This window comes from Xenia sp. Carnegie-2017, unplaced genomic scaffold (genome assembly GCF_021976095.1).
Source record: "Xenia sp. Carnegie-2017 unplaced genomic scaffold, XeniaSp_v1 HiC_scaffold_21, whole genome shotgun sequence".
Taxonomy (NCBI): domain Eukaryota; kingdom Metazoa; phylum Cnidaria; class Anthozoa; order Malacalcyonacea; family Xeniidae; genus Xenia; species Xenia sp. Carnegie-2017.
The window spans coordinates 2,689,337-2,706,748 of record NW_025813484.1 but is presented as its reverse complement, the minus strand read 5'-3'; the positions used below and the strand labels follow the sequence as shown (position 1 = coordinate 2,706,748).

At 35.1% G+C, this 17,412-nt stretch overlaps 2 protein-coding genes across 3 annotated transcripts; both read left to right on the top strand.

Moving 5' to 3' along the window:
• The first annotated feature begins 485 nt into the window (after positions 1-485).
• Positions 486-11,500, top strand: LOC124444335 (RRP12-like protein). Of its 2 annotated transcripts, none has more exons than XR_006947942.1 (39): positions 486-840; positions 1,192-1,221; positions 1,289-1,342; positions 1,414-1,490; positions 1,746-1,851; positions 1,941-2,057; positions 2,122-2,245; positions 2,500-2,573; positions 2,712-2,765; positions 3,265-3,363; positions 3,532-3,623; positions 3,924-4,035; positions 4,214-4,311; positions 4,562-4,640; positions 4,721-4,857; positions 5,015-5,056; positions 5,231-5,352; positions 5,491-5,555; positions 5,645-5,695; positions 5,818-5,929; positions 6,124-6,272; positions 6,382-6,449; positions 6,557-6,650; positions 6,775-6,927; positions 7,035-7,115; positions 7,208-7,316; positions 7,674-7,781; positions 7,879-7,982; positions 8,232-8,285; positions 8,467-8,558; positions 8,662-8,782; positions 8,872-8,903; positions 9,019-9,091; positions 9,180-9,285; positions 9,442-9,558; positions 9,772-9,814; positions 10,984-11,092; positions 11,164-11,246; positions 11,318-11,398. XR_006947942.1 is itself a non-coding variant. In XM_046994920.1 (39 exons), exons 1-39 carry the CDS (start codon positions 520-522, stop codon positions 11,409-11,411), a joined length of 3,759 nt encoding a protein of 1,252 aa, XP_046850876.1. In that variant the 5' UTR covers positions 486-519; the 3' UTR covers positions 11,412-11,500. The 2 variants fall into 2 exon arrangements, 1 of the variants encoding a protein (XP_046850876.1); XM_046994920.1 differs by having other exon boundaries at positions 9,772-9,821; positions 10,988-11,092; positions 11,318-11,500.
• A 195-nt stretch (positions 11,501-11,695) lies between these two features.
• On the top strand, positions 11,696-16,437 carry LOC124444214 (clathrin interactor 1-like). The gene is made up of 8 exons (XM_046994801.1): positions 11,696-11,856; positions 11,978-12,176; positions 12,294-12,432; positions 12,774-12,911; positions 12,983-13,130; positions 14,175-14,751; positions 15,134-15,652; positions 15,731-16,437. The coding sequence occupies exons 1-8, from the start codon at positions 11,825-11,827 to the stop codon at positions 16,103-16,105; spliced, it is 2,127 nt and encodes a 708-aa protein (XP_046850757.1). The 5' UTR covers positions 11,696-11,824; the 3' UTR covers positions 16,106-16,437.
• Positions 16,438-17,412: the final 975 nt, after the last annotated feature.

The following is a 17,412-nucleotide window of genomic DNA, read 5'->3' as shown; positions in this document are numbered from 1 at the left end:
CTGTTTTTATCACAAGCAAATAAACTAGTTAGAGATTGTATAGACACAGTTAAATTTTTATTAGGCTTTTAAGAAATCCCTTATATTTGCTTTGAACATAATGATGAATCATTGGTACAACTGTACAGCTGTACAAATGATGTAAGTTTATTTTTTCCATATGAATGGATCTTCTCACTACGAAAAAATGTGGTGTATGTATATTCTGTTTACTTGAATATAAGAAAGACTAATCTTGCTAATGGCTTTTTGTATTCCCAAGTACTTAATGCCCAGAGTGAAATCATGTTAGTAATAACTGGGCAAATCACTTCATGTTTACATAGTTATAATAATATGTCTACTGATTTTTGTTATATAACAAATAATAACATGATTTCACTGCGGTGGTCTGGACATTCTTTCAATGCTTGACTCCCAGGCATTCCCGAGAATTCAACGAATCTCTCCGGACACTCCCGGGCATTCTCAATGAGAACCACGTGAGAAGAAGCCTTATTTTAAAAACAGTTTCAAAACATGGTGAAAATACGTAAAGCGAAAGGTAAAATATGGGCTAAAAGGCAGAGCTGCTCTTCAAATCCATCGATCAGCTCACACCGAGATGCTGCTAAACGTGGTTTTCGAGAAGAGGGTCAAGCTAGATCGAATCTCACCGTAGAAGCCATTGCAAGACACAATGAACACGATGATGACGAGGATGTTATCTTGGATGAGGTTGAGACGACGGGAAAGTCCGATGGCAATTTCAGTATCAGTGGTTTAACTGACTGCTCCAATTCGACATTTTCTATTGTTTTGAAAAGGTTTTGGCAGTCACCCGGCGCTAACCATAGAGAAGTAGGTTTAAGATCATCTATCTTTAAGACTGGGACCATTTTATGGAAAGAAAAGTGAGTGTCCAGCTCTGTGGTCCCTCTAAGAGTAATTTTTATGAATTGTGTGGTTAGATTATGTATTGCATAGGTGAACAAACATGTGCACAAAATTTTGGAATGTTTTGGAATGGTTTAATTATTATGTTTAACCATTCAAAGCTCATGTATTGAACCCCTAATTATGTCAATATAATCGTACAAAGTTTAGATGAATAAACCACATCTGCTTTTATTAGCGCATATTATTAATGATTGTCTACAATTTAATGAGGCTTTTCCAAATCCCATTTGTTAATTGCGTTTGATCTTTTAGATTTGTGCAGTTTTGGCTGCTGTCACTGAGGTAACTACAGAAAGATTTTTCTTCTTATTCTTGTAAGCGAGCATAGTTTTTTTATTTTAATATTAAGGTGATAAGGAAAAATAATGGCAAAGAAACAGAGACAGAATACTTTGCTGCCTTGGTATTTTCTTTTGAACTGTTGTATAATGATCAACACTTATGTGATTAATGATGTATAATTTTGTATATTAGATGACTGCCCTAGAGAAGACTGATGATGAAAGTTCTTTGTCAGCTATATCATTTCTTTTATCATTGGTGATAAAAAGGTGCAAATTATTTGCTTTAGGAAACACTTGAGAAAAACGACGATTTTTTTGAAAGCAAACATGTTTCGACATTATCAGAATGCCATCTTCAAAATAATGTCGAAACATGTTTGCTTTCAAAAAAATCATCGTTTTTCTCAAGTGTTTTTTAAAATTGCTGCTAATTAGAAATTATTTGCTTTAGGTTTTAATGAATTTATTCCTAATGTATGACAGCATATAATTTTCAAGTCATGTTGCTATGTTACTTTTCAGGGTTCCACGATCAATTTTGCAAGTAAAATTTTCAGCAGTTTGTCAAGCAGTTCTGACCATTTTGTCAGCCAAAGTAGATTCTGCATCCACAGCACTTTTGAAAAATGTAATGTTGTTTTGTAGTTTAAAATATTTATAAATTGATTGTCTGAATGCATTTCCTGACAGCACAATCTATTTTTTTCTCTTTTTCAGCTTCTCGCATGTTTGTCAACAGCTCTAAAAGCACAAGAAGCCACAGTTTGGTCTAACTCGTCAACTTTGAAGTCTTTTCAAGGATTACTGAGTTTTACAGTCCACTCAAAGCCCAAGGTTGAAAATTCTATTTTGTAGAATTTTCCCTTTTTCCATTTGCTTTATAATTAGTTTGTTTTAGGTGAGAAAGTGTGCACAAGAATCTGTTGCTTCTATAATCAATTACAATGATGAGAATGCTGAGTTTCACCCTGCTTGTTTGACTGCATCAAAATTCTGTATCCAAGAGCTGGAGCAATACAAAGGTTTTGCTGTTTAACTGTTGCCATTTGCTTATTAGTTATGAATTTTTGATTGTGCATTATGAAAAGTGCATAGATATATCATCTTACTGGGTCAGAACATTTGCTAGAAATAATGCTTTGCCTGAAAAATTTGACCAAATTGGAAACCTTCAATTACTCATATGCATGAATGAAACCCATTCCCTCCTAATTATCAAGCTGTGTATGGCACTGTAAGCCTTATTAAAACTTTAACCATAAAATTGTTATCCCAGGCTCGTCACAAGCAATTTCTGCTCTTCACATCCTTGGTCTATTGAAAAGCACAATTTCAAACTTTTCCAGCCAGGTACAACATTTAGCAAGTTGTTGTTATTGTTTTGAAATATCTACGGCCTACATACATATGTATTGTGAATGTTGTTATTGTTATTCCTGCATCAAATGTTTTATGTCATTTATGTGAACATGTTTTCTTTTTTTGTAGACAGTAAAAATGATTTGTGAGTCTTTGTTGAAGTTAATGACCATGGGGAATATTGTAAGTTACTCAATGAAGTATTTTTTTTGTCACAGGCAGATTTGCTAGGGGAAGGTGTAAGGGGGTTTCTTGATGGCATGCATTCTGTAGATTATTACTACAATATTACTATTGGTAGAGAATTGTACAATAAGACTGAGTAGGCACCAGTGTGACCATATATGAATAATTTATTATCAAAAATGTGTTAATATGTGTGTAATACTCCCCCCTGTTTTAAATGCTGTAATTATGTAAAGAAGGTGGGGCTGTCTAAGCTTGCCACAGGTGATCTGGTAATATAAATTAACAAATCCATCCACACTGGTAAGCACACCAATCCACCCCCCTCCTTAGATGATCTTCATCTCTCCTGTCCCATTAGGATTGATCTGCTCATGAGTTTTGTAATTCTTGCCATCCACGATCCTTGTTTCTTCAAAAGAAAGAGTTTTTTCTGTAATGATTTACAAAGCTAATACTTTATGAAGCTAATAATGCGAGCTGATTCTATTCATAGATGCTGTCAATGAACTGCATGCAAGTACTTTACAGATTGTTTCAAGATAAGCCTTCTACTTCAACTTTGAATGTCAAATTAAATGGACAGTTGATTAATGTGAGTTGTTACCTTTCAGTGTAATTTTCAACTGAACATTGCGATTATATTATATCTTTGACGTCTTTGATGAATTTTAGTGTGATAGAGCTAACAACGTGATCTTGTAATTGTTCCTGCCTAACACTTTATCTTTTTAACGTGACTTATTTCATTGTAATTTGCCAGGCTTTGTTTGACTACCAGCCAAATGCAGTTGATGAACAGCAAGCTGTTGCTTGGCTGACACTCATGGAAAAAGCTTACAGTAACTTTCAAAGGTGGATTGAAATGCAACTTTGCGATTTTATTCATTTTTGCGTTAAGTGGTTCCTTCTTTGATACAATATTTGATAAGTCGAGACCTAATTATTATGTACCATCTTGTACGAAAGGAAGATTACGTAGGTTGACTTATCATTTGTATAATAACCTAAACAAATTGATTGGACAATTGTTCTCCTTTCAATGGTGTCAGCAGTTGTAGTTGAAGTCATATCACTTTTGGATTAATGTTTAAGTCATATGAAGCAACTTCAAAGCTGAAAGAACGATTACATGTCTGTGTTATGTTATTCCAGGCTTGATCCCAGCTCGTGTGCTGACTCGTGTGTGAAACTTTTCGCTTCTTGCATGACATTTTTACTGTCACATCATTCTGTGGTCAAAAACACTGCTGGCACTACAATGAAGGTTTGTTCTACAATCTTAAGTCTTTTTGTGCTCATGGTTTCCCCTCATTTTAGAAACAGGGAAATCGTTTACGTCATTTCTTGTCCGTCTGTTATGAAAAGTTAACTTTCTAGCAATATTTTCATCGTGACGTACACGATATTTGTTTTCGATCAATATTCCGACTTTTCTTTTAAAGTTTCTTCTACAAGAATGTATTTCACCGATGTCACAACAACTCTGTTTGGGATTAGAGAGTAAAGATACATCAGTCTCTCCTGTTTTGGCAATACTGAAGTACGTGGAGTATGTTTTACTATATTTGCATTACTGTACCTTCATTTCATAATTATTTTTTTGGTATATGCGTATATACAGGAAAGTGCCATCCACATTTTCTCATAAATGTGGGGAAAAAACTACTTGTACGATGCAAAGTTTTTGTAATGATTTCAAATGAAAAGATTTCATTTTCTTATGGAAAACTTCGTTTTTTACGATGTCCGTTTAAGGATTCCCATTTTCTCAATGATTTCTTCGTATTCAGGTGTCTGGAGTCTGGTATAAAACTGAGATATCAAGGATCGTGGAGGATAATAATTGATGTTATCAGTAAATTTTTTGAAGTATATATACTTATTGATTGCTTATGGTCATGTATGCTGCTGTACGCTTTAATAAGTGATTGCGTTCTATGACTTTTCAGTTATTTGGCAAACTGTGTCCGGAAAGGTTGACAAAATGCTTGGTCTCCCTGTGTAATTTACATAACAGTCCAGGTATTCAATGTCGTCGAGAGCTGGAAAAGACGGTTGGAATGGCATTTCGAGTGATGGGACCGAAGTAAGTGCTTACTTTGATGTCTGTAAATGGCTGTTTGCTCTTGAAAACATAACCTTTTTTTTTCATCGGCATAAAATTTTGGCGATAAGTTTCAGCTTTGAATTTTCCAATGTCTTTGAATATTTAAAATTGCAGTATAAATTAATGCGATCTTTAGATTTGTCTTGCAAGTCGTTCCTTTGGATTTGGACAAAGACGCGTGAGTAAGACTTGAATTCTCTTGAGCAAATGATTCTCTGTCGCTAATTTGGGAACTCATGTATTTTTCTAAATTTTTGCTGTAATTCACACATGCAGAGTCTTTCGTTGATACTCACCCACACGAAATTGACATTTCTTTATTACTCATTCTGCTGTCATTCTTCGTCATTAGAAATATTTGCGAGTTTCCTCGTAGCTGGCTGCTGCCCGTTATGAGAGACCATATTCAAGAGACTGAAATGATTTTCTTTTTCAAAACATTCCTACCTCTTGCCGATTCTCTACGGGAAAAAGGTATATTTGTAACTATAAGCATTGTTTAGTTCAGATTCAGATTTCTTGAACTATTTTTCTCTTCCTGCATATTTGCTGTTTGAATGTCCATTGTATCTGGCTGTTAGAGTATCGTGTTTGTTTCGTCTTTTTTCATAGCGGAGAAACTCAAGGCAAACAAAAGTGATCTGGAGGCTAAAGTCTTTACAACATTAAGTTTGCAGGTATTTATCTGAACATTTGTTTAATTCCTGTGAGGCTTTTGCAGCTGTATATTTTGGGAGAAACTCCTTTTGTTGTAATTTTTTTGTAGATTTGGGATACTTTGCCATCGTTTTGTACGAAACCGACCGATTTACTGCAGGTCAAAGGATTTGTGTTTTATGAATAGATTGTCTTGTGTTGTACTTTCTTTTTTTTAAGAAAATTTTTTCATCATATACACACGATCACACAGCCTCACACATTTTACGTTGTTTTTTACAGAGTTTCAAGTCAGTAGCGAAAACCCTTGGGTCTTTATTGAATGAAAGAGATGATCTTCGAGGAAGAATATGTCAAGCTATTCGGCTGCTTGTATCAAGAAATCTAGACAATGGTACGAGCATGCGCACTTTCACCCGCTTAATATGCATTATTGATATTACGTATGATGAAATTTTCCTGCCACTTTACAATAGTATATGGTTCGAAGCGATTGATACCATTTCGCTTGACTGGTTTTCTTTTTTTGAAGTAAATGTTGTATTTTGTTTACTGCGAATCAACATTTGAATCTTTATATTTTCACAGAGGAGTACGTCAAAGAATTGTCAAGATATGCAAAGAACTATTTGCCGATATTGTTCAACCTTTATACAGCGTGTGAGGAGAAAAACGATTCAGTTTCCTTGCCTATTTTGGGAACTTTAAAGACCTATTTACAAATCACGGACAAGAAGGTATAGAGCAAACAAACTCTTTGTTTTTCTTCTTCTTTTTTGGGCTTGTCATCTCTGGGCTCGGTTGATGTTATCCGTTGATTCCTTTACCTTTGTCGTTTTATTTTAGCTGGTTGAACAGTTTTTCAAAAAAGCCTTCGACAGAGTGAAATCTACTGACACGCCCTCAGCTAAAAAGTATGTTCTCTCGAATGGCGAAATCTTTTTCTTACTTAATTGTGTTGTGTTTGTAGGCTTGTTTATTTCGTATAGTTGTGGGGCATATCATGTGTATTGTGTTATAGGCATATGCTGATGGACTTAATCATTGCAATGGTTCAATATCTGAACGATGAAGATCTTGAAGTCTTGTATGGGACAATAGAACAATGGCTTAAGGTACTTAGAAACCTAATACTTTAACTTCTGAACTTGATACCTTCGTATTTATGTGTTGTTATACGTACATCTACGTATATTTTAAATATCCAATAATATCTTGTCGAATATTTTTGTTTGAAAGGCTAAAGATTCAAAACTTCAAAAGAAATCGTACAGAATTTTGGAAGAGATTTGTTGTGCAGGATCCGCTGAAGAATACTTTCTTTCTCATGTTGAGGACATCCAAAAGGTCATGGAGGAAAGTTTAAACGTGGCCTCGTCAGTTTCCAAAGCGGTGAGTCTGCTTGACTTAAGATTTCTAAATGGTAGATTTCCTGTCTGAAGCATTCAAATCATCAAAACTCCCTTTATGACAGACCGATCATATCTTCGCTTATTTAGCCCCGACTTCGTTGTTTAATACAAATTGTTAAGAAAGTACAGCCGGGACAAGAAATGTTTCTCAATACAATTATCCCAGAGGTACATATATTTCCCCTTGTTCTTCCACTCTAAATCCATCATACCAATTGTGTTACCTGTGATGTACATTCGTTCTTTCTTCTCGATACCAGGTCATTCTCTCAACAAGAGAAGTCAACTCGAAGGCAAGGTCTGCATCTTTAAAACTGTTGGTTCAAATTGCTGAAACGTACATTCGTTGCTCACAGCAAAGTACCGAAGGTATGTCATATTGAACAGAACCATATTATATTCTATTGTCCATTCGATATTCAAGTAGTTGTATTAATTATGAAAGGACGATTACAGACAAATTGTATTTTCTAACGACACTGTTTTCCAGTTCTTGAATGTTTTCCATTCAAAATGTAATCTATTCAAAATGTATATATATTGAAATAAAGTGGTATCATATTTTCTACTCTGGATTATCCACTCCGAAACCTGCAATCCAAAACATTTAATTATTTTAGAGAAACTGATTGGTTTTAGTGTGCATTGAAATTGTTCACCCCCACCCTTACCCCGACCCATTTTTTGTTTATTTTGTCAAATTATTTTTGGTTTTCTTTTCCTTAGCTTGTATTGATACATTTTTGGGCACATTAGTCGCTGGGTTTGGAGGCTCGCCAAACATGGTCAGCGGTACTATCATCGCCATGTCAAAAATTCTATATGAATACAAAGGTTCGTAAGTCGTATTTCTATTTGCACTATTCATTGTTATGGAAACTTTGAACTTAGTTTTGTCTTGTTTACACTATTTTCGACTGTTTTGCTTTAGGTCGTTATACAGCGAAAGTTTTGAATCAGCTCATTGAAACCACAACTAATTTGTTACAATCAAACAAGCGAGAAATTGTGAAGTCAGCTCTCGGTTTCTTTATGGTGCGTCTAGTGCATTACCATTATGATGTATTGTGACTACATTTGAGCTATATGCGTATTTTATCAATAGTATTCTCACATTAAAAAACCTTAAATACAAAGGTGTTATTATCAAATAGTCGAGTAGATTTTTTTACCCATGCTTTATTTTAAAACTGAGAAGTCTGTATTGTAAATTTTTTTTGATGTTTTATCAAAGCTAATTACCGATGTGTTGCCCAGTAATAATAACTGCAATGCTTTCCGTAGGTCGCCCTACGTGTTACAAGTTCTGAAGAATTTTCACCCTACCTAAAAAACTTGGTCAGTATGACTGTGTGATGTGCTTTCCACTTCCAGGAATATCATCTTTGTTTTTGTATTGCTTTATTAAACTTATATCAAAAAGCTTCCTTTTCCTTCATGTTTTGCGTTCTGGTTTTGTGTACCTATGACTTGACACAACTCTGCTCAAACATCTTGTAAACTAATGTTCACTTCACAGGTCTCAGGTCTTGTAAATTGGAGCGATGAAAGCCGAAATAAGTTTCGTTTCAAAGCTCAAGTGTTGTTCGAACGACTCATTAGAAAATACGGGTAAGTTATAGTGTTTATACTCTGATGTAAATACGATGGACGGTATTCATACATCTTATTCAATGTATGTACCTATAACTGTATCAATCCTTATATTACATAGATATAAAGTCATTTATGATTTGGTTCCAGAAGAACATCGCAAATTCGTACGCAATATACATAAGCGAGTAGAAAGAGGAAAACGCAAGAAGGTGGAAGGTCATAGCCACAGCGAGTTATACGTAAGCGATTCCGTTTAAGAATTACTTTCGGGGATCTTCGATTGTGAAGTTTTCAAATGCTAAGTAGTGTGTACATTGTCGTTGTTTAGAAACTGAAGGAAAAGAGCGGTCATATTGATAGGTTTGTTGAAAACAACTTTAACTTAATTGTCGGTCCTGGTTTGTCCAAGATTTTTGTTTAATCTTTTGCGTACGCTGAATTGTCTTCATACATAATGAGATTTTCTTTAATCCAGTTATGAAGATCTAATGTTTGGGTCTGATGATGATGAAGATGATGCTGAAAACGATAAATCTTCACTGCATAAGGTATTTATTATTTGTTTTATTTTTAACACATTGACATAAAGGATAAATGGGGTGTATTGGCTGATTAGGCCCATCTTACTTTTTGCAGAATAAAAATTTAAAGAAAAAGTCAATCCCTAAAGCTTTTATACAAGAGAGCGAACCTGACGAACCGTTGGATTTACTCAGCTCCAACATTTCTCAGCATATAACAGGTGGTTTATCAATAATAGTTTGTTTTCGTATCCTACCCTCTGGCCGGACAATGACGTGTGTCTATTGATATTTATATGTGTTGAGATTGTGGCTTAGATCGTGCTTTGCAAAATGGTTTTAAGCAGATAATTTTTAAAGTAATTATTTGCTTGTAGCAACGGCACCATTGACGAGGCGCTCTAAAGATTCTGGATTTGAATTAACCGAAGATGGACGCTTGATTATTCCTGATGAAAATGAAACAAACACGAAGAAATCTGAAATTCCTTCAGGTTTGTTCTCGTGTCTATAAAGAATTGGTTGATTTATGCGTATATATATCGTCACTCACTTTTATCTGTTTGTGTAACAAATGTGTCATATAGTTATCCACATTACATTTTCATGGACAGTTTCATCATTTCATTGGTCACATGCATCTATTTCTGTAATCATTACGTCAATATACAGTGTAGACGCTATTCACAACATATTTTTCTTGACAGGTTCGTCCATTCTTCGTGAAGATATGGAATTGGAACCTTCTTCGGTATTGGTACGTACGTATGCTTCATTATACCACGAAAATGTGAACGTTACTTTTTTTGACGAACTTTTGTTTCGACTATGTTTACATATATGTCATTTTGTTACTCATTCCCCTTCGCGTTCTTGTATTTTCTTGGAAATACAAAGTTCGTGGCGGTTTTCTCGACAAAATTTGCATCGGTAACGTTTTCCTTTCTCGTTTGTATTACTCGGGAAAGTCACTAAATAAGGATAATCTCGTATACCTTTCATATTCTCCGGGCTGAAGATATTTCCCTCTGTTGAAGATCTTTCATTGCCCGACATCCAGTTGCCTGTTTCATGTCTCTTCTCTATAGTTTCTTCTTCTGGCACAAATGAAATTCCTCCTACCATCATTCTACATTTAACTGCTAGACTTCTTAAAATAAGGACAAACCTACTCATCCCTTGAAATGCTACCGTCAGACATACTGCTATGAAAATGGGACCAACTAGTGCTGCCATTAAATTTGTCATGGTGATTGCAAAAAATGTTCCCTCTATGACCACAAAAGTCAAAAGGAGTACGACTGTAAAACAAAGCAACGCGCCAAATGCAATAGTTAGCGGAATAAATCCAAGAGATAGCATTGCTGCCAGAAAAACTCTTGTTATTGGTCCTCTGTCCAGGAACTGTTTTAATCGTTGCTTCACGTACCATACGTTCATGTTTACTCGCGTTATAATAACTTTATCAGGTGCAAAAGATTTACCTGTAAATTAAGAATGCGTTCTTGTTTTTTCACTATTGACAATTGTCATTAAATACGTCATTTAATTATTGTGTGTGAGCTTCTGTTACCCTATATGGCATGTTTGCACGTTTTATTTCGTGGAAGATGATTGAAATCTTCATGTGTTGTTTTACTGTCTGTAAGTCTTGCATCAGACACCCATCATATTATCACTGATTAAGTTTACAATGTGTTCAAGAATATACCTTCGATTCGTGCGATTGTGCAGTAGAATTTTGTTTCTGCATTTGCACAAGAACTATGAATTATTAATTGCATTTTTACGATTCCATTACATCTTAGCAATATGGTTCTTTCCCGAATCTTTTGTTTGGTTATGTTTGATTTGGCTAATTTTCACTTTCAATGGCAGTTTTCTTTAAAAGATATTTGTACTGTTGATTTAATCCCTCTATAGGCGGACAAACGGAAGAGAGTTGTATCAGATGATGGAACAGAAGAAGCAGTAGTTGGTAAAAAGTCGAAATTTAACGAAGATTTTGGAGAAGAATATAGGGCCAAGGTATTTAATATCCTTTCTCGTAATTTTTAATTTCATTGCAATGTTATTGAAAACTTTGTTTTTGATTATAGAAAGCCGGTGGTGATATGAAGAAGAAAGGCAAACCAGATCCTTATGCTTACCTTCCTCTCAATACAAATGTCTTAAATAAAAGGTAAACGATGGAGATGTTCAAAAATCGTACTGTATGTACTTTGAGTTTCAATATTCAACATATATTTTTAGGAAACGGGCGAAACTTACAGGACAGTTTAAAGGAATTGTTAAAGGAGTGAAAAGAGGTTCTCAGAAATCGAAGAAATTTCAGAAAAGAAAATAAACTCGCATCTGTGTTTTAAAATCGTATGTGTTGGTTGGCTGGTGGTTCAAGTCCAACTAAGAAATCAATAAATTATTTCTACTATAGTATTTCACATATTACTGTGTTGAAAGGGTTTTTGGGTACGGTGTACATTTTTCGTCATTTGTTTACAATTCGATGAATTTAATAGGAGTACTTAAACTTCCAATAATTTCTGCTACTGGTCACGCAGTGTGTAGCTATTATTTGTTCCAAGTTTTCCGGGACGTCAGTTACGTCATACGATACTCACAATTTCTGATGGTTGACCGGTTTATCCGCCATATTGAATTTAGTCAAGGGAAAAAAGTGTTTTATCCCTTTACATCTGCCATCTTAACAACCATTATACGTTTTTATACTACGATTATTTAATCCTCGTTATTTTTACAATGTGGAAGATTCGTGAAATTCAAGATAAAGTGTAAGTAGCTCAATTCGTTGCATTTGTTTTTATTAGTTCCCCTATTTATGATTACACTTCCCTATCATGACTTAGGTGATGTGTCTTTTAACTAATAAAAAGTTTAATCCTAAATCCCTAGGACCAATATGGTCATGAATTATTCCGAAGTCGAATCGAAAGTAAGAGAAGCGACAAATGATGATACCTGGGGCCCTCACGGAACTTTAATGAGCGAAATTGCGAAGTACACTTACACGTACGAACACTTCCCCGAAGTCATGTCAATGCTTTGGAAAAGGATGCTTCTTGAACGAAAAAACTGGCGTAGGGCTTACAAGGTACTTAAAAAAACAACCGTTTCCTTTTGAAACTCTTATCAAGTACAAATTGTAACAATGTTGCTTTATTTAAATTCAAAGTTGAATGTTGACGTTTTTGTTTTGATGTTGTCTTAGTCGCTTTTACTACTTGCGTATTTAATACGCAATGGATCTGAAAGAGTTGTAACGAGCGCTAGGGATCATATTTACGACATGAGGCAGTTAGAGGACTATCAACACATCGATGAACACGGAAGAGACCAAGGCATAAATAGTGAGCATCTTTAAATTTCGCATTTTTTCTGTATTGTGATTTTACATTCTTTACATTCTACTAGTGTAGCAACTTTATACAGTAACCAAGCACGTTTTTTTTGTTTTTATATTAAACTCTGTAAAGTAGCCATGTTTGGTTGTGATTCCTAAATTTTTTTCATCAGACAACTAAATTATATCTGAAAGCTAGATTGTGTTGTCATCATGTAGCAAATTCCACTAATAATCAAAGTTGTGGGCCGGTCTTCAACAGCAGTGAAATTCATGCTTAAATTGTGTTCCAATTTTTTCTTATGCTGGAACCATGTTATAATTTATTTTGTTTTTGACGAATTTTAGTTCGGCATAAAGTAAAGGAATTAATCGAGATGGTCAATGATGATCAACGTTTAAGGGAGGAAAGGAAGAAAGCAAAGAAATCGAAAGACAAGTACAAGGGAGTTTCTAGTGAAGAAGTGTCTCGCAAATATGATTACAGTATGTTTGAACTGTAATCTTTAAATAATTTCATGGTATTATTTTTTAAGTGTGTCTTCATTTGCCTGTAGGTGATCGGTACAGTTCTGAACCAAAAAATTTTGATGATGCTTATGATGAATTTGAAGAAAGATCAACTCGTAAAAGCTCCATAAGAAAATTCAGAGAACGAGCATACTCATCGAATAATGAATATAGGGATGAAGTGTCAAGTAAAAGGTACGTATGTTCCTATGAATCATTGCTGAAATTAATATTTTTATGTTTCACTTGTTTCCAACCAAAAAATTACTGAATTTATCGAAACTACTAGGTGTATCAAAAAAACACCAACTCTTTAAAGTTACCCGTTGTTTAGAATTTGCATGACTCAGCAATGATTTATTCCTACGGAGCCTTAAATGCAATTGAATGCAATAACACATAGCAGCTTTTTCACATTGCCAATCTAATGCATGAAATTCCTTTCAATTGCACTTTTGGCTACTTGGCGGTGAATCGGGGCTGAACCATGAAAATTATAAACATCAAGTTATTTTATAGTGTTTGCAGTTTTTTATACATCCTCTTTATAAAATCTTCTTGAACCTAACTTTCTATGTGACTGTCTATAAAATGGCATTAAATTGTGTGATTGTTAGTAGAAAGTCTGTAACAACGCCATTTAAGACCAACATCAACTGCTTTACTGTTATGATCACGAAAGTACAGTATTAGTTAACACTACAATTACCATGGTTAAAAAAGGCCAATGTACCAATGCTGTTTCATTGGTATACTTAATGATGCATCACATTTTGATATTATTTTATACGGTATACTGTTAATGTGTATCTAGTTTTACTATGCAAAACTCCCACGAATAATTGAATTGTTTATGACAAAGCTTTAAATCTAATTTACCTACCTATAAGTACATATTTAACCTTAGTCTAGCTGCCATAAATTTGATTGGCTAGCTATATTACACGGTTAGTATTCGTGCAAACATGTTAAATGATGCACAATTTGTGATTTTAGGTTGCTTACTAAGCTGTATCACTACACTAATTTTTTTACTACCAAGTATATTCCGTTAAATTTATATATCAGCTGCCACTACACTAAATTTTACACTGAAAGTACCAAGGGCACTGTGGTGACTCCGCTCAGTTTAAATGGGGTTACTCGTTGTTTAAGCCACAATAAAAGATTTAAAATTTCGTGCATTAAATACATTTTGGAATTTGTTTTATGAATTTTTACCATTACGTATAAACACAGTGACGAGGAGGAGGGCGAGGATGCGCTCAAGCCAAAACAACCCATTCCTGCTAAGGAGGAAAGTCCTATTGTTAAAAAAACTGTTCGTAAAGTTAATCTCGGTGCTGCAGCCAATTACGGTCAGACGCAGAAGGAAACTCCTAAAGTTGAGGAGATGACTCTGAAGGAACAGGCACAAATGTCGCAAAATTCCGCTTCCAACGAACTTGTGGATTTGTTTTCTTCGTCGGAAATTCGACCGGTGGCCAGCAGCATTCCTCCATTTCAGTCTGCTCCTGGTCAAAATGCTGATGGATCGTTTGGAACTTTCGAATCGGCAAACAAACAGAACGGAAACGATTTTGCAGATTTTACAGCATTTTCTGAAGCAAAGTCTACTTCGGTTAATGATGATTTTGCAGAATTCAAATCCTCCGGTCATTCACAGCAATCAACTAAAAACAGCGATAATGTGGATCTTTTTCAAGATTTCACGTCTGCGTCAAGCTCAAATCAAGATCTTTTATCAAAGCCGACTGGAGTTTCCGGTAACCCTTCCCTTGGTTTTCAACAGACAAATCAACCGATGCAACCAATGGTAGGTCAAAATAAATTGTTGCCAGTTAGTAATCTGGCTAATAACCTTTCGGTGACTGGGTTTTTTTAACTTGGACTAAATTCTAATGTTATTTGACTTAAGGGTGTAGAGTTGTTAATTTGATCATTTGTTCATTATATTTACAATGACCGTGATTCTGCTTATCTTTGATCAAAATAGTATCTTGAATTTGCTTATGTAATATAAGGCGTTCAAAGTAATTATTATATTAAGTGTCAGTAGTGAAAACATTTGAATTCGTCTAGTATTTTCCTTTTAAAAAATACATTACCTTAGGAATAATTTAGAGAAATTATCACGCTTATGTCATCGTTGTTAGGTTAACTGAATCACGAATAGTAAGGTGAAGGTTATGTTTTAGACTATGTCAGCATCGATGCAGCCAGCCATGATGCCGGTGTCTTCAGATATGACATCAGGAATGATAAATCATCCTGGTAAAATGGGCAACATAATGAATGGTTCACCTATGATGCCAGGCAATCAAGGAGGATCTTTGATGAGCAGTGGGCAACAGCCTATGATGGGAGGTGCATATACATTCGGTAATCAACCAATGATGAGTGGAGGTCCAACTATGGTTGGCGGAAGTAACATGATGGGCGGAGCTTATACTATGAGTGGACAACCCATGATGGCAGGGACACCCATGATGGGTGGAGCAGGAATAATGGGTGCTCCCACAAATATGATGGGAGGAGTTCAATCTAATATGATGGGAGGGGCTCCTCCTAATATGATGGGTGGTTCTACGGCAATGAACTCGTCTTCATTGATGGGAAATGTGATGGCATCCTCTCAAGCTAATGTTATGCGAGCACAGTCAAATGTGCCAAAATCATCTGATTCAAAAGTTCAACAAGGAAAGTCTTCACAACAGGTGAGAAAAATGAAAAGACAAAATCAATCATCAGCTATTAATTTATCGTACAAATATGAAAATGTTATTTTCCTTTAGGTTTCAAGTACAAAATCTACCACTTGGTCCAACAGTGGTGTTGACATAAGTTTGGATAATTTAGCACCAATGTCCCATAAAGAAAAACCAGCACAACCAAGTATGAACCAGTTGTACATGCAAAATTCGCCTCAAATGACGTCACCGAACACCGCTTACTATGGCAACGGTGGCATGCAGCCAATGATGTACACTGGTAATCCTTTGGGGATGAATATGAACATGAGCGGTAAAGCCTTTAGGCAAATGAACATGTCGACACCCCCTAACATGATGAACAGGGGTATGATGGCACAGGGGGGTGCGATGAATATGCAACAACCAGGAATGGTCGGAGCTAATCAGAATTTTGGTAGAGTAATGCAATTCAAGTAATTTATAAACAATTAGACAAAATGATATTTTTCTCAATGATTTACATATGTGCCTTCGTTTATAACCAGCTACTAACGCAGGCGCGCAAGTAAAGAATAATGAAAATTGTGTGTTGATAATTGCACGAGATTTTTTCACAATACTTCATGTACATGAAGGTAGTTTTGACTTTGTATCGTACATCCATACGACTGTTTTTAATCCTAGGCCTGTTCTCTACAGTTGATTGGTTTTGTATATGTGACCGAATTCTGCTTGGCAGATTTGTTTAATACTAATAACGTGAAGGAAATGAATTAATAATTCGACAAAATTAAAAACAACAAATATTATGTATGGTGTGCGTACTTGATGTAAATTGAGCCATGTTATTAAAGGCGCAGAGTTTGTTTTTGTGAGACATTAGGACATTAATATAGCTTATTGTTCGTGTCGTTGCAATTCCCTTTGCCCATCTTATAACTTTCCTCTACACACTTTAACATTATTTTGACAAGAAGCTATATCATTTGGCCATTGTTTGATAAAATACACTTGATATATTAGGTTATGAGGTGTAGAAGTGAACAGTTGAGTTGTTTTTACAATGATTTAATACATCAGGGCCGAGATAAGAACAAAAATCATCAGATGAATACATTGTGATACGTGTTTGCAATTTATTTGTTTTGCACAAGAGTAAAGATAATGCCAGTATTTTGCATAGCGCATGGATAAAGGAGAGAAGGCAATTAACTTGCTGAATAAAAAGTAAGTCGATTGATAAGCCCCTTGCAAAAAAATCTCCTGCCAATGACATTACAATTATTAATTTTTAACATTTATAACATATTGAACATGGGATTTTTCAATGTAGTTATTATCCTTCTTTTACTTAAAGTGCATTTATATATAAATACAGTGGCCCGTATCTACTATTCACAAATTGCTTTGTCAATGCAAAAACATTGTCTTTGATACAAAAGCACTGTGCTGAATGAGCAACAAATTCATGACGATGCAAATCGAGTAAAAAGTTATGCCCAACTTTATTATCGCAATGCAATCTGATCCCAGGCCACAAAACCAGTTATCGCAATGCGCGATGAACGTTTGTTCAATGCGATATGAAAGACATTCCAGTGAACCTATAGGAGACTGGGGAAGAGAAACTATTACCGTGGGGAGGTTAACGCACGTATTTCTGCTGACATTGATAGGACTCAATGGTTATTATTCGTACCAATCCGTACCAAACCAGATTGTTTAAGCATTTTATATTTTGCATTTACATTTTAATAAATCAATAATGAACAAAGCGTTTGTGT